Consider the following 15,337-nt stretch of genomic DNA (forward strand, 5'->3'; position numbering starts at 1 on the left):
TGTGAAAAGACTAGATATGAAAATGTTTTGGATCAGAAAAATTAAAAGTTGCACATTGGAACCAGCAAAATTACAAATTATGAAATAACTTTTTTGTTATCGGTTCTTTCCTTAGCCAAAGTACAGAGAAGTTTGGGACAAGGATAAAACTTCGATCCACATAATGCCAGATACTCCAGAAATTAATCTCGCCAGAGCCAATGCGCTCAATGTGAGCAATGTAAGTACTGCAACAGACTCCGTTGTGTTTAGAGTCATTGAGTTCGTGCTACAATATCACCAGTGGAACTCTTCATGGTCATAGTTCAGATATGCAAAGGCCATGAATTTATCAATAATTAAAATTCACCTCTCCTTTCTTCACTGTTCAAGATCCCATACTGATTGGTATGTTTTCTAAATTACACATTTAAATTGCTGTTATCTTGAGTCTTTGTGACATTGTCACTACAGACTGTGCCTATTTAAATATAAACATATATTTTTAAAGTTCTCTGTAATGAATTATAGAAATGATCCCAGAGCCGAAACCGGTTTGGCTCAGTGGACAGAGTGTCAGTCTAAGAAATGAAAGGTCCCAGGTTCGATTCTGGTCAAGGGCATGTACCTTGGTTGCGGGCACATCCCCAGTAGGGAGTGTGCAAGAGGCAGCTGATTGATGATTCTCTCTCATCCATGTTTCTAACTCTATCCCTTTCTCTTTCTCTCTGTAAAAAAATCAATAAAATATATTTTAAAAATAAATAAATAAAAGAAATGATCCCGGAAAGTGTAGTCTTTATAAAGTTATCTATAAACCAGTCTCTTAATTAACTTCTCTTTACAAACAAAAAGACACTACATTTTTCTTTAAAAAATGGCTATTAATACTCAATTGTACTTCAGCGGGAGCATCTAACATTCCCAAACAATATGCATCATCAATCACATAAAATCTAAGAAACCACATTGGGAGAAAGCCTCACAAATTTAAAAAGTTTCTACTTTTGAAGATTACAAAATTGAATTGAATTTTAAAATTAAATAAGTTAAATGATTGAATAAAGAAATTCAATAGTAGCCCATTCATGTCTGAACTGAAATGTATCCCAATCCATGAAGCAACTCTTTTACATAAACCATTTACAGCTATGTGGAGGCTATGATTGAAATTAAAAAGAAAGAACTCTGGTCAACCTCAGATACTTGGACTCCAGACACGATTTTATACTTCAGTCCCTCGGAGCAGAATGATTCTCTCACCTGTCCCCTTTTCTTTAACTGGCTCTGGGTCTTCACAACGGCACCCCTCCGATCATAATTCTACATGAGCCCTGGGAGTTATTGGTAAATTTGAACCTGGAGTGATACCCTCTGTTCTCCTCAGAAAATTTACCGCGAGGGCTGGGACGAAATGAAGATGAGCTGCGACGTGCGGCTGGATGCCATCCCTATCCAGTCTGCCAAGGCTTCCAGGGAGATCGCCAGTGATGTGAGTGCGGCCTGGGTTAACGTCTCTGTCTTGTAAGCGAATGCCCTGGGTGCATGGGGAGTACGAGCTGTGATCCATCTGCTGTGTTTTTGTGTCTCCAGTATAAATACAAGCTTGACCACGAGAAGCAGAAGGGCCACTACGTGGGCACCCTCACCGCCAAGGACGACAACAGGATCCGGTGGGCCCTCATAGCTGGCAAGCTTCAGAATGAACGGGAGTATCGGCTGAGCTGGGCCAAATGGAAGACTAAGTTCCAAAGCCCTGTGGATATGCTTTCCATCTTGCATTCTAAAAACTGCCAGACTCTGGTCAGCGACATTGACTACCGCCAACGCCTGCACCAGTGGACATGCCTGCCTGACCAGAACGATGTGATTCAGGCCAAAAAGGCCTATGAACTGCAGAGCGACGTGAGTGGGCTGCATTTTAGGATGAGCTCTTTCGTATTTTGCCAGGGCTCCCAGAAAGTTTATGTCGTTGAGTCCTTGGATCAGATCTCCACGTTTTTGTACTGCCAAGAATTTGGTTTTAGTTACACCTGATATTATGGTATCAAATTCACCAAGCCATAAAGGATCTAGACTTTGTGTCAAGAAATAAATGGTAGTGTGAATATAGTCCTTAATTTTATAGGGTAAGGACAATTACACGGAAAATATGATTTCCATAGAATTTAAGTAGCAACAGGTTTATATCACAAATAAAATAGTGGCAGTCCATGGACAGGGGGTAGGTACAGATATACTTTTTTAGTTGACACAGTTTTTAAATTTTTTAAATTAAGTTGCCAGAATTTTTAGATCAGAACATTTTGGGTATAAATCTAGGATTTTCCATTTCTCTTAAAAAGTCAGAGGAGGAAGCTCTGAATGTGCGTGAGCCCAGACAACAATAACCTCTGGCTGATCGGAAGCTAAACTCTCTTAAATAGATAATATGTCGCTCAGTTTGCTACTCCATTTTTGCCACCTGGCTTCCTAATTAATTTACATGTCACCTGGCTGGCTGTTTGAGTATATCATTCTTGAATTGTATTTCTCCATCAGACGACAGGACAGAATAAACAGGACTTGTGTGTAGGATGGCTGACTTTACCTCCCCCTTTTTTCACAGGCTATTTACAAGGCCGACTTGGAATGGCTGCGTGGGATCGGGTGGATGCCCAATGACTCCGTTTCTGTCAATCACGCCAAATATGCCGGGGATATCTTCAGTGAGGTATTCTAACGTTTTATCCTGCCATTTGCTACACTTCTTAAGAGAATGAACAAAAAATACACAAGCTCTGGCTGGGTGGCTCGGTTGATTGAAGCATCATCCTGTGTGCCAAAAGACTGCAGGTTTGATCTCCGGTCAGGATGCATATGGGAAGCAACCAATCAATGTTTCACTCTCACATCTCTCTCTCTCTCTCTCTCTCTCTCTCTCTCTCTCTCTCTCTCTCTCTCTCTCTCTCTCTCCCCCCTTTCCTCCCCCCTCCCCTTTTTCTATCTAAATGTATTTTCAGGTGAGCATTAAAAAAAAATGCACAAGCCAAAATTTAGTCATTACCTATCAGCAATTTAAACAATTTCAATTGCTGTCATTTGAGCCAGGCATACTTTCTTTCCCCCAAAATAATCCTGTGCTGTTGCTATGATACTATGGGATCAATCCATAATATAATATCCAGCACACTCATTATGTTTGGAATTGTACATATGAAAAACTTATATTTTCAGCAACAGGAAAATACTTTGAAAGAACTTTGTCTAGTTTTAAAAAAACGTATTGAGTATTATGATACATGTAATATATATGATGATATATTGCATGACTTTGGGAGCTAAGCAAACCTGATACTTTAAAACCTGTGGGAGAAATAAGAAGCCAGTCTTTTGTTCAAAATAAATGCTAAGACCCTAGCTGGTTTGGCTCAGTGGATAGAGCACTGGCCTGCAGACAGAAAGGTTCCGGATTCCATTTCAGTCAAGAGCACATGCCTGGGTTAAGGGCTCGATCCCCAGTAGGGGGTATGCAGGAGGCAGCCGATCAGTGATTCTTTCTCATCATTGAAGTTTCTATCTCTTTCTCCTTCTCGCTTCCTCTCTGAAATCAATACAAATATTTAAATAAGTAAATAAATAAGTAAATAAATAAATAAATAGATGGATGAATGCTAAGAAGAAAGCCAAATTGCCAAGAAGATGCCATTCAAATATGGTGCTCTATGCGTCTAGTAGAAAAGGATCCTTAAATTTAGCATATCTTTCTCAGCTCACACAGGACCAGTGACTACGGTTGTCTAAAAGCTCTTTTCTTTCCCGCAGAATAAGTATCGCACAAAAATCGAAAGTCTGAACTTTACTCCTGTGGATGACAGAGTGGATTATGTGACAGCGAAACAAAGTGGTGAAATCCTAAATGATGTAAGTACATGGCTGCCATTCGAAGATTGCCCCGTCATGAAGATGTCGTTTCCAAAGCTTTTCCACCTACTCACACTCGGCATGCAATCCTCGTCTGAGACACAGATTTTAATCGTTGAGATAGATCACTGACGCTAGTTTGCTTAGGTTATGCTTTCTTAACATCAATTCATTTGCCCTTTGCCTCTGGTTTCCAGATTAAATACAGGAAAGATTGGAATGACACCAAATCAAAGTACACCCTCACAGAAACCCCCCTGCTGCATACTGCCCAGGAGGCAGCCCGGATTCTGGACCAGGTATGGTGGTACTCAGATGCCTGGGACTCTGTGGGGGGACTATGGAGCTGTCTGCACACGACTTCTCCCTTCACTCTGACTCTGTGTGTGACCCTTTGTGTGGCCCTCTGTCTTCCAGTACCTCTACAAGGAAGGCTGGGAGAAACAGAAAGCCACGGGCTACATTTTGCCTCCGGATGCTGTCCCGTTTGTTCACGCCCATCATTCTAGTGATGTTCAGAGCGAGGTAATTCATCCTGTGATAAGTGCACTTTGCAAAGGCTGGGCCTTGCACATGAGGTAACCCGATTATGCTGATTATGCTAAGGCATAGCACTGTGGCTAAGCTAAGGGGTGGTGGGAGCTCCTGCTCCCTTCTGATCCTTTTCCCATGGGCTTTGGGAGTCTTCCCCCTCCCCCCATCCCCCTCCCACACACACCCAATCCCTGGCTTCTTTAAAGGCTATCGTTTGAGTTCTTTACTTTTTAAATTTATTTTTTATTGTGGTAAAATTGACATATATATATGTCATATGTGTTAGTTTTAGGTGTGCAACATAATGATTTGGTATTTGTACATATCATGGAATGATCACCACAAGTCTGGCTAACATCCATCACCATCTTCACTTTTCCTTCTTCTCCCTGATTTTCCTAAGATTGCTAGGCCTTCAAATAAAATATTGCCAGAATTAGAAAACAAGTGACTCTTTTTCCCCTGTGTGATTAAAATCAGTGCCTTTATTCACATAACAGGATAAAACCACATCATATAAGATGCTGGTCCAAGAAAGACAGATTGAAATCCTCCCTGCCCCCGCCCCCCATTTTTACTTGATATTTTTAATATTTATTTATCTATTTCAATGTTTTTTGTTATTTATTCTTGGGGTTTGGCTGTGACACAAAAAGCTGGGGGGGGCTGATGGCCAACATCCCCTTTGCCCTGTGTGCTAATCAAAGCTGATGGAATGAATCTCCATGCTTCTCCCCACCAGCTGAAATACAAAGCTGAGCATGTAAAGCAAAAAGGTCATTATGTTGGTGTGCCGACCATGAGGGATGACCCTCACCTAGTCTGGTTTGAGCATGCGGGCCAGATTCAGAATGATCGACTGTACAAAGAGGACTATCATAAAACAAAGGCCAAGATCAACATACCTGCTGACACGGTGTCAGTGTTGGCTGCCAAGCAAGGGCAGACCCTCATCAGTGATATCGATTACCGTAATTACCTGCACCAATGGACATGTCTTCCTGACCAAAACGATGTGATTCAGGCCAAGAAGGCCTATGAACTACAGAGTGATGTAAGTGACCTTTGATTCTTAATTACTTAGAAACACACAGTATACCCTGAGAATTGTAAGTAGCATTCCGGGATCACCACTCTCGGGAACTTGGAGCCATAAATATTTAGTTTGTTCCCGGGAGTAGTTGAAGCTAGATATGAAGTAGAGCATGATCAGAGCAGTGAATGAGTGACAGCACCACCTACTGGCTGCATTCTGAGTAAACTTCAACCTCGTTTTTTGTTGTTGTTGTTTTTTTTGTTTAATCTGCTGCTTTTGAACCATTGCCTTAGCAACTCCTCACTCATATTTGCATAAAAAACTATCAACTGATTTAAAATAATAATCGGCTTGGGTGGGAATTGAGTTGGGATTCTGACAACATTGCATGATAGAATAGTTAAGGCCCTGGGAATGCCCCATTCTTGCTTTGCCAAACATCTCATTCTTCAAGGCATTAATGAAGCAGTTGCTTGCAAGGAATCAAAGCAAAATGGATGCATAATACTGATGAACCACATGAGGGCCCAGAATTTCTCATTAGGTGTGTGGTAAAGCTAGGGTAGATCATATAGCTTAGGCCACCTTGCACTGAGGCCTGAATCAAGATCTCTACCCGACACCAGCTGTCTGTAGGAACATAAACACCACAATGCATTGACATGATGCTCAGGCACAAGAAGGAGCTAACCCTGCATAGGTCTCATCACTACCAATACAGAAACAGGAAGTAAAAGAAAAGACTGCCTGTGACACAGGTGCTGAACTTGAGCCTCAGCAGACAGACCATTGTGGAACTTGAATCATATTAGCAACTCCTCACTATTCCGTGTGGGTGCCATGGGAGAATCCAGGAACTCAGTGGGGAAATGTAGAGGCAGGCTTGACTGGAAGAAGGTTCCTGGTTCATAGTAAGAGGTTCAAGACTTATTGCTCAGGTGTACAGATGAAATCATGATTGAGTGGAAAAGACAACAGCTACAAAAGATTGAAATCCTTTAAATGCTGAAAAAACTTTGTTTTTAATCTGCTGTCTGTAACCCTGTGTCTGGTCATTTCCCCTACATTGTATCTCTCTTCCTGTTCTCAGAATGTCTACAAAGCCGACCTGGAATGGCTCCGAGGCATTGGCTGGATCCCCCTGGATTCAGTGGAGCATGTGAGGGTTACTAATAACCAAGAAATGGTGAATCAGGTACCCAGAGCCTATTATTCTTACCTAATTGCCTGTCCTCCTTACCTGCCCTGTGGGAATGGGTACTTTATAGGGGAAGACCCATCTTCCTCTCTGTCTCCGCAGGTGAAATATAAGAAGGCTGCTCTTGACAACTATCCTAATTTTACAAGTGTGGAAGATACTCCAGAGATTGTTTTGGCCAAGTTTAACTCAGTTAATCAAAGTGATGTAAGTTTGCTCTATGTATAATGAGGTACATAGACTGGGAAGCCTATCTATCATGGAACAGATTGGTTTGTAAGAAAATTGAGGGAGGAGGGTTTATAAGATAGTCTTTGGGAGGAAATGTCTTAAAAGCCACCAGTAAGTGTATAATTGTGCTCGCTTTTAGATAATATCCACATTTTTGTCCAAGTTATTTAATTATATTAGCTGAAATGGACTGAAATTTTAATCTCCAGCCCATTTTAATTTCTAAAAGTAGACTGATTATTATCTAACTAGGTAGATTTTATAAAACTTTAAATTACATTTATAGTAACCAAAGGTTTTGTTTTGTTTTGTTTTGCTTGCTCTCCTTAGATAAAATATAAAGAAACATTTAATAAATTAATAAAGGGAAAGTATATATTTTCTCCGGAGACACCATATATCACCCACTCCAAAGACATGGGAAAACTCTACAGTACCGTAAGTTCTATTTTATGTGATACACAACTCAGTTCCTAACTTTATGCTCCTGTCAGTATTCATTTTCTTGGATGATTTTATGAACAAATGGATTTATAAAGGAAATCTAGTACACCTACTGTGTTAATTTTGTTTATTAAAAGTAGTAGCATATTGTTCAGAGTGTGTAGCATTTATTCACCTGGTATATTTTGAGCTACTGTGATGTGCCAGGTGCTGTAAGAGGCACTGAGGAGCTAAAGCTCAAATGAGACAAGCTCTTCAAGAGTTCATACAAGTGAGAGGAACAGACCCACAAATAGTGTAACACATGCGGTACCAGCTCCTAGTGCACACAGGACTGAGCACCCACCATCAGAGAAAAGACAAAAAAAGCTTTTCAGCAGTCATGTACAAACATCTCCAGCCAAGGAATGGAGGACTTGCCCTCCAATTTTAATTCGGCTAATTTAAAGGACAATGTATGTGTGTACATAGTATGCCTGTGTGTTTAATCTCTAGGAGCAAATTAGTTTTTGCTTTTATTAGATCTGTAAATATAGGTAACCTCTGCTATAAAATGCCTCAGAGTTTGTAGATTTCATTTGCAACAAGCCAAAAGACTCTACCTTGTTCCTAGGTAGATACACTAATGGCTTAAACAGAGATCGAAGCCTTGCCTTTAAACATAAATCTTTTACTTTGATTTTACCACTTTCTTTTTGGTGGCATCAGGAAGTAAACTTTTGTCGACACGCATTTTTTTGTTGTTGTTCTAGATACTGTATAAAGGGGCCTGGGAGGGAACCAAGGCCTACGGCTATACCTTGGATGAACGCTACATCCCCATTGTCGGAGCCAAGCACGCTGACTATGTGAACAGTGAGGTCAGTAGGACTTTTTTTCTCTCAGAGACTTGAGAGTCTTCATGGGGGAATGAGGGCTGATTAGAAAATCCCAGTGGTGCTCAACGTTGTACCTGTTTCACAGCTTAAATACAAAGAGACGTTTGAGAAGCAGAAGGGCCACTACCTGGCTGGAAAAGAAATCAGTGAGTTCCCCAGTGTGGTTCACTGCCTGGATTTCCAGAAGATGAGGAGTGCGGTAGGCAAAGCTCTTTACTTCTGATCTGCCCTTTGGTTCAAGATTAGCTGGGGGTGGGGTGGGTGGGGAGGAATGAATCAGTCCTGTCCCACCTCTGTCATTTAGCGTGTGTGTCTTCGCCTATTTTGAGTCTTCCACCCTCCTTTCCCTCCCTCCTTCATTACCAAACTCACAGTGAGGGTTCTGTGTTTGACAATAAGGTCACTATCTATCCTGCGTTATAAAATCATGGGAAATTTTTACCAAAGAACCTATTATAGTATGTTTGTTTAACCTTAGTCTATTCTAAAGGTGCTGATCTATATTGGAAATAAAATTCTAAGAGATTGATCTGGATAATGTACGTCTTCCTTTCTTATTTTTGTCTTTTAAAAAATATTCTTCTCCAGTTGAACTACAGAAAACATTATGAGGACACCAAAGCGAATGTTCACATCCCCAATGATATGATGAACCACGTGCTGGCCAAAAAGTGCCAGTACATCCTCAGCGACCTCGAGTACCGCCACTACTTCCACCAGTGGACGTCTCTCCCAGAAGAACCCAGTGTTGTACTGGCCCGGAACGCACAGGAGATCCTGAGTGATGTATGACTTTCCTGCAGCTTAACTTAATTACAGGATTCACCCAGCCTGCCCTGTCCCCCTCCCCCCACATTAATTATTTAATTATCCCTATATTCATAAACCCTGGTGCTTTTCAACACAAAGTGGCATGAATAGCCACCTTTTGGTGTAAGAATTCCTTCTGAGCCACGGATATCCATGTTCAATATTTAGTCTGTCTAACACTAGACTAAAACTTAGCTATTGTTCTCCTCCTAAGCTTTGTTAGGCCAGGGCTTTAAAGACCTCCCAGCTGTTGAGAAGTCCAACCTATGACCACCAAGCACAGCCGAGAGCTGGTCAGAAATTATCAAAGCATTCCACTGCAAATTCATTGAGTACCTAGAGCTTTCGCCATTTCTTCTTTCTTACAGAATGTGTATAAAGATGACTTGAATTGGCTGAAAGGCATTGGATGCTATGTCTGGGATACACCCCAGATCCTCCAAGCCAAGAAGTCGTATGACCTTCAGAGTCAGGTAAGCCAATCTTCTTAGAAGGACTCCTTGGCTGTGGACCAATGGAACTCATGGTGCTCTCAGTGGGGTTTAGCCAGGTTGTCCTGGTGCCCAGGCAGAGAAAACTGTTCTAACAATGCATGGTCAAAGGGAGCCGAAGGTCCACTGCCCAGTCACACCTCTCCTGCTGGCCTGCTCTCATGCTGGGCCCTCTCAGTGTGAGTCTCTCAGTAGTTTAAGGCATCAGATGTTTCTAACAGAACGTTGTCTGGAAGGTGTTTCCTAGTAAACTACCTTAAGCATCAGGACCTTAGTTGATCAGGTTAACGTGTAGATGGTGGAATACAAATGCATGCTTTGACCGTAGATATGTAAGTTCTGTAGTGAAGACATAGATATTTAGGAAATCTCCTAGCATATGGCTCAGCTTGGATAGAGCAGACTAGCGGAATGTCAAAATTGAGGGACTGGAACCATGTAAGTTGCTTGGTGTGAAAAAGAGAAAGAGGGGGGGGGGGAGGGAGGGAGGGAGGGAGGGAGAGAGAAAGAGAAAAAAATTGAGGGGCTGCCCTCAGAGTGGAGTGTAGGCATGGGAAAGACGGCAAAATGAGGAAGGAGGCCCAGAAAAGATCCAGACCTGACTGCTTGTCAGGAGAAGCTATTAGTTTTGACAGCCACCCAAAATCTGCAGGACCACCCAAGGGTCGCCTCTTTGTTAGGAGAAACCCAGAAACCCAGCCTAAGAATAAGGCACATCTAAATTGGCACAAGCTGCTACATCTGACTGCACACCCCTTTTTTACCCTCATAGAGACATTGGTTTTTGTTCACAGATACAATACTCAGCAGCAAGTAAAGACAATCTGCAGAATTATAGCCTGGTCACAGACACACCCGTTTACGTGACTGCTGTTCAGAGTGGCATCAATGCCAGTGAGGTGCGTCTTGCTTATCTCCCTTCCAGAACGAGCCTTCATTTGTCTTTACATCTTTTCAACAGCAGAAAAGAATAACCCATCTTTCTTTATCTGTAGGTGAGATATAAAGAAAATTATCATCAGACTAAGGACAAGTATACGACAATACTGGAAACAGTGGATTATGACAGAACCAAGAATCTCAAGGATCTTTATAGCAATGTGAGTTGAGTTTTCTTTCCTCTCTCATTTGAATTACCTCCTTCCTCCCCCATCTCCAGCTTTGGAGACAATAAAAACATAAAAGGATAGGAATTTTATTCCCAAAGGTTTGTCCAGTTTTTGTTTTTTTATTGGACCTTCAATAAAAAAAACTCATAAATCCTCTTCGTTGCAATTAGATGAGCCCCAATTTGAATATTGCATGATTGCATACAGTTGACACAAATTCGGCAACTTCCTCCATGTGGCAGGCAGGTACTGTTGGAGCTATTCTTTGTTAATCCTGAACATGTCCTCTGGCTTCTCTAGTGACCAGTGGCTTATAGACCAAAAACAAACAAACAAACAAACAAACCCCTTTTTAAACTCTTCTAAATTGATTAATTCAACAAACCTTTTTAAAAGCTTCATTTGGAATGGGAGGATGAGGACAATTATGTGATACTATAATCAATAAAAAAAATTAAAAAAGAAATAGCAAAATAAAAAATAAAAGCTTCATTTGGAAATAATTTGAGATTTACAAAACAATTTCAAGAATAGTACATAGAATTCCCTCAGTTTTTTTCTCTGTAGTATAATGATCAAAACTAAGAAATTATCATTGTTAGAATGTTACAGACTTTATCTAGATTTTACCAGTTTTTTCATTAATGTACCTTTAATTTTTAAGATAGAATCTAGGATCCCACTTTTTGTATTTAGTTTTCATGCCTCCTTAGTCTCCTACAATCTGATTACTTCTCAATTTTTTCTTTGTCAAAATATCATTTTCCAAAATAACCTAAATTAGTTGTTTTCTTCCCCACTTCCACCACTGTAGTCTTGTTGCCCATTTATAATAAAACTGGAGGCCTGGTGCTCAGATTCGTGCAGTTGTGGGGTCCCTCAGCCTGGCCTGCAAAGATTGGGCCAAATCAGCTCTCCTACATCCTCTGAGGAGTCCCGGACTGCAAGAGGGGCAGTTCTCGGGTGATGCACCCCAGAATCGGGCTCGCTCCTCTCCGGTTCCGGCTGTGTCACCTCAGAACCGCAGCTGCCAAGTCATCACAGCTTGGCAGCTCCTGAGTTGAGTGTCTGCCCCCTAGTGGTCAGTGCTCATCATAGTTACCTGTCAAAGCATCTTCCCCCTGGTGGTCATTGTGTGTAATAGCTACTGTCAAATGGTTAGATCACTTAGATATATATATATATATATATATATATATATATATATATATATATATATATATATATATATATAAAATTTGTTACAGTTCGTACTCCATTTTAGTTCTCCTTCCTTATTATTTGTAAATTTTACTATTTGAGGTATATAGTACTGTGGCTTTTGATAAACACAAAGTCATGTATTTACCACCACAGTCCAGACACATAAATATTCTGTATCCCTTCCAAATTTCTCTTTTGTTGCCCCACTCTTCTCACCTGGCATCCTCAGATATGTTTGCTATTCCTAAAGTTTAACTTTTACAGAATGTCATGTAAATGGAAAATATAGTATATACACATTTGGCCTGGCTTCATTCTCTTGGCAAAATGACTTTATGTATTATGCACATTGCTGCATAAATCAGTAGTTTATTTTTTTATTGCAGAATGCTATTCCATTGCATGAGTGTCCCACTGTTAGTTTATCCATTCACAGTTAAAGGAATTGGAGTTGTTTCCAGATTTTACAATTATGAATAAAGCTGCAATATACATTTGCATATAGGTTTTTGTGTGTGCATAAGTTTTCATTTCTCCTGGATAAATGAATATGTAGGAGTGGAAACAAATGTATTTTGAGCTTTCACTAGCTACATAAAAGTAGGAGAGGATAAACAAATGTGTGTGTGTGTGTGTGTGTGTGTGTGTGTTTTAATGTTAGTGGTTTTCACCCGCCAGAAATTCTTAGACCTATGGGGAATGAATATGGCATCAAAAACTCTGGTAACTATCAAACTGTGATAGGTGCTATGCTAGAGAACAAAATAATGGGCTACGAAATTATTGTCATGGCATTAAACCAGTTACTCACTTAGGGGCACTTGGATCCTCCAGAGTGAGAAGATCTGGAGGTTGCTAGGACATGTCCTAGAAGGACAGAAACAGGGAAATCTACTACTCAGAAGCTTTCCAGAGTGTATTTTTCCATATTCACAAGAAGGTTTTTAACTCCCCGCAGAACCTGTACAAGGAGGCCTGGGAAAAGGTGAAAGCCACCAGCTACATCCTGCCTTCCACCGCCATGTCCCTGACACATGCCAAGAACCAGAAGGACCTGTCCAGCAATGTAAGTCACTGCACGTGTGATAGGCTTTCCACCCACTTCCTGCCCTCTCCAGCTCACCACCCCCGGGATCTTTTTGGCTGAAACACATGTTGCCCAGTATTCCCAGCACTTCCATAGGAGTATGTCACCAGCAAATAATTCCAGGCGCTCAGCCATCACAGACGCTGGGCACTTACTAGTATTTCTTCTTCTCAAGGGCCCTGAAGTCTAGAGAGAATCACAAACACCTGTATTAAGGAACAGCTGTGGCCTTTTAGGCTGGTTGCCTGCAAATGACCTAGCTGGATATACTGTTTCAGGAGTGGGGATAGACAGAAGGCAAAATATGCCATACAGAATAATAGGCTTTCTTCCAATAGAATTATGTGGATTGTAGTACAAAAATAAACCAGTGAATGGTATAACTGTTCATTACACCATTCTGGAATAAAGGATTTAAAAAGTAAATCATTATCTTCATAACCATAAAATATATAAAAGTTTAAAACTTTTGAAATTCTACTTTTTTAAAGCACAGCTTTTCTTAGGTATAGACATGATAGTAAAAAAAAAATTTCTAAGTTACGTGGGCTGTTTAAATATCGTATAAAGTCTTGTGACTTTTAACTCTTTATGCCTAAAATGTTCTTAAGTAAAACGTTTTATTATGAAATTTCCCGTAACCTTCATTGCTGTTCTAATAAACCTAGTTCTCTTTCAGGAACTTTATCTCTTTAGAAACTTTTTCTCTTAATTGTGAACATTTTATGTAACATTTTAGACCAGTTTTTCTCATAACTTTTCTTTATCAAGACCCACAGTGAGAAATTCATTTTATATTGCAAGTCAACACAAATTCATTCTCTCTCTCTCTCTCTCTCTCTCTCTCTCTCTCTCTCTCTCTCTCTCTCTCTCTCTCCACTTCAGAAAAGAAGCTTTGTAGATAGTAGTTTAGAGAACTTAGCAGAGGCTTATTCATTCATCCATTCGTTTTTGTCATGGAAAAATTACAGAGGCAGGATTCTTGGCAACTTGTTTTTGGAACAAGGTGGGACACTGAGAAATTAACCCATTAAAAGAAGGATTTGAACAGCAGGTTTTTGTTTTTTTCTTAAAGGTGCCTTTGAATACTACCTTCTTTATAATTGAGGAATGGGTTAGCTGTAAGGAATATGTGAACTAATGTTCTAAAAAATTCTGATTGGTTTCTAGTCAAGGAAGAGATTTGCAAGAATGCTAACACCAATACTCCTGTCTCCTGTTGTTGCACTGAGACGCGGGGTTCTGAGCTGTGAGGGAATTGCTGTTTGATTGTGTGCTAGGAGATAGCTTAGTCTCTGTAGGGCCTTGCCTCCTAGTTCAGGAAGTCATACAGCATTAATTAATAGGCAATACAACTTACAAACTAAAAGTTGGATTTTCTGTATAAGTTGATTGCACTGTATATGTGGAAACCCTTGTACAAAGTGAAAGTCAAAGATTGTGTCTCTTAAGCATCAGGTTTGTCAATTATTAAAAATAAAGAAATTCCTGAACTCATCTTTCCTCTCATTTATGATTAAGAAAAACAAAGTCACATTACAAAAGAGCTTATTTTATATGTTTTTATTGATTCAAGAAAGAGGAAGGAAAGGAGAGGGAGAAAGAAAAACATCAATGAGAGAGAAGAAATATCTATCTCCTGATTCCTGCATGCCTCCTACTCGCATTGAGCCCACAACCCAGGCATGTGCCCTGACTGGGAGTCAAACTGGTGGCTTTTTGGTACATAGGATGACGCTCAACCAGCTGAGCCACACCGGCCAGGACAAGAGATTATTTTAAAATTACATAATCTTTTAAATGAGTGAGTTGTAGCAGCAGTACTAGTATTGGCAAACAGTAACTACAGTTGTATCGCTTTCTACAGTTTAGAAAGTACTTTCAGCTATAGTCTGGATTAAGCCTCAGGAAACTTGGACAGGTATGACCATGCACAGATGAGGAAAGGGTCTCGGAGAAGTGATGACCCATGTTCGCTGGATCTCAGAGATGAGATCTTCTTATTCAGTCTCATGCTCTTATGACAATATGGATGCATTATTCTCCCAAATGATGTTTCTTTCTTTGTGCTTTATCACTATAGATCAAATACCGGGAAGAATATGAAAAGTTCAAAGCTCTTTATACCTTACCAAGAAGTGTTGATGATGACCCAAATACAGCACGATGCCTCAGAGTTGGCAAATATAACATTGATGTAAGTAATCTCAAAGGCCTTACTTCAAACTGAAGCCAAGTAATAGAGTCATCTATTGTAAATAAGAACTGCTTCTATTAAACAGTGCATATGGCTCTGATTGAGTACATATGAAAGAGCTAGGGGCTATTTCAGCCCAAGCTCTATCTCCAGCCCACACAAATCTGTAGAAAGTGTCAGGAAATTCCAGTCCCTGCCCTTCCCCCAACTGATTACTGTAAACTGGTCACCATGACT

General features: G+C 40.4%; 1 protein-coding gene across 46 annotated transcripts in view; it reads left to right on the top strand.

Annotated features, from left to right (window-relative positions):
- Window positions 1–15,337, top strand: part of NEB (nebulin) — a 183,330-nt gene that overhangs the window by 114,049 nt on the left and 53,944 nt on the right. For 45 of the 46 annotated variants that reach the window (XM_045575785.1, XM_036422266.2, XM_045575783.1 and 42 more), the window contains 19 exons: window positions 116–220; window positions 1,367–1,471; window positions 1,573–1,884; window positions 2,588–2,692; window positions 3,784–3,882; window positions 4,080–4,181; window positions 4,300–4,407; window positions 5,159–5,470; window positions 6,543–6,647; window positions 6,753–6,857; window positions 7,212–7,319; window positions 8,078–8,185; window positions 8,289–8,402; window positions 8,792–8,989; window positions 9,382–9,486; window positions 10,299–10,403; window positions 10,500–10,604; window positions 12,775–12,882; window positions 14,987–15,100. In XM_045575785.1, coding sequence (XP_045431741.1) covers window positions 116–220; window positions 1,367–1,471; window positions 1,573–1,884; window positions 2,588–2,692; window positions 3,784–3,882; window positions 4,080–4,181; window positions 4,300–4,407; window positions 5,159–5,470; window positions 6,543–6,647; window positions 6,753–6,857; window positions 7,212–7,319; window positions 8,078–8,185; window positions 8,289–8,402; window positions 8,792–8,989; window positions 9,382–9,486; window positions 10,299–10,403; window positions 10,500–10,604; window positions 12,775–12,882; window positions 14,987–15,100 — 2,523 coding nt within the window. The remainder of the gene's footprint in view (window positions 1–115; window positions 221–1,366; window positions 1,472–1,572; window positions 1,885–2,587; window positions 2,693–3,783; window positions 3,883–4,079; window positions 4,182–4,299; window positions 4,408–5,158; window positions 5,471–6,542; window positions 6,648–6,752; window positions 6,858–7,211; window positions 7,320–8,077; window positions 8,186–8,288; window positions 8,403–8,791; window positions 8,990–9,381; window positions 9,487–10,298; window positions 10,404–10,499; window positions 10,605–12,774; window positions 12,883–14,986; window positions 15,101–15,337) is intronic. The other variant, XM_045575820.1, reaches the window with a different exon arrangement.

This window comes from Pipistrellus kuhlii, unplaced genomic scaffold (genome assembly GCF_014108245.1).
Source record: "Pipistrellus kuhlii isolate mPipKuh1 unplaced genomic scaffold, mPipKuh1.p scaffold_m20_p_7, whole genome shotgun sequence".
NCBI classification, from domain to species: domain Eukaryota; kingdom Metazoa; phylum Chordata; class Mammalia; order Chiroptera; family Vespertilionidae; genus Pipistrellus; species Pipistrellus kuhlii.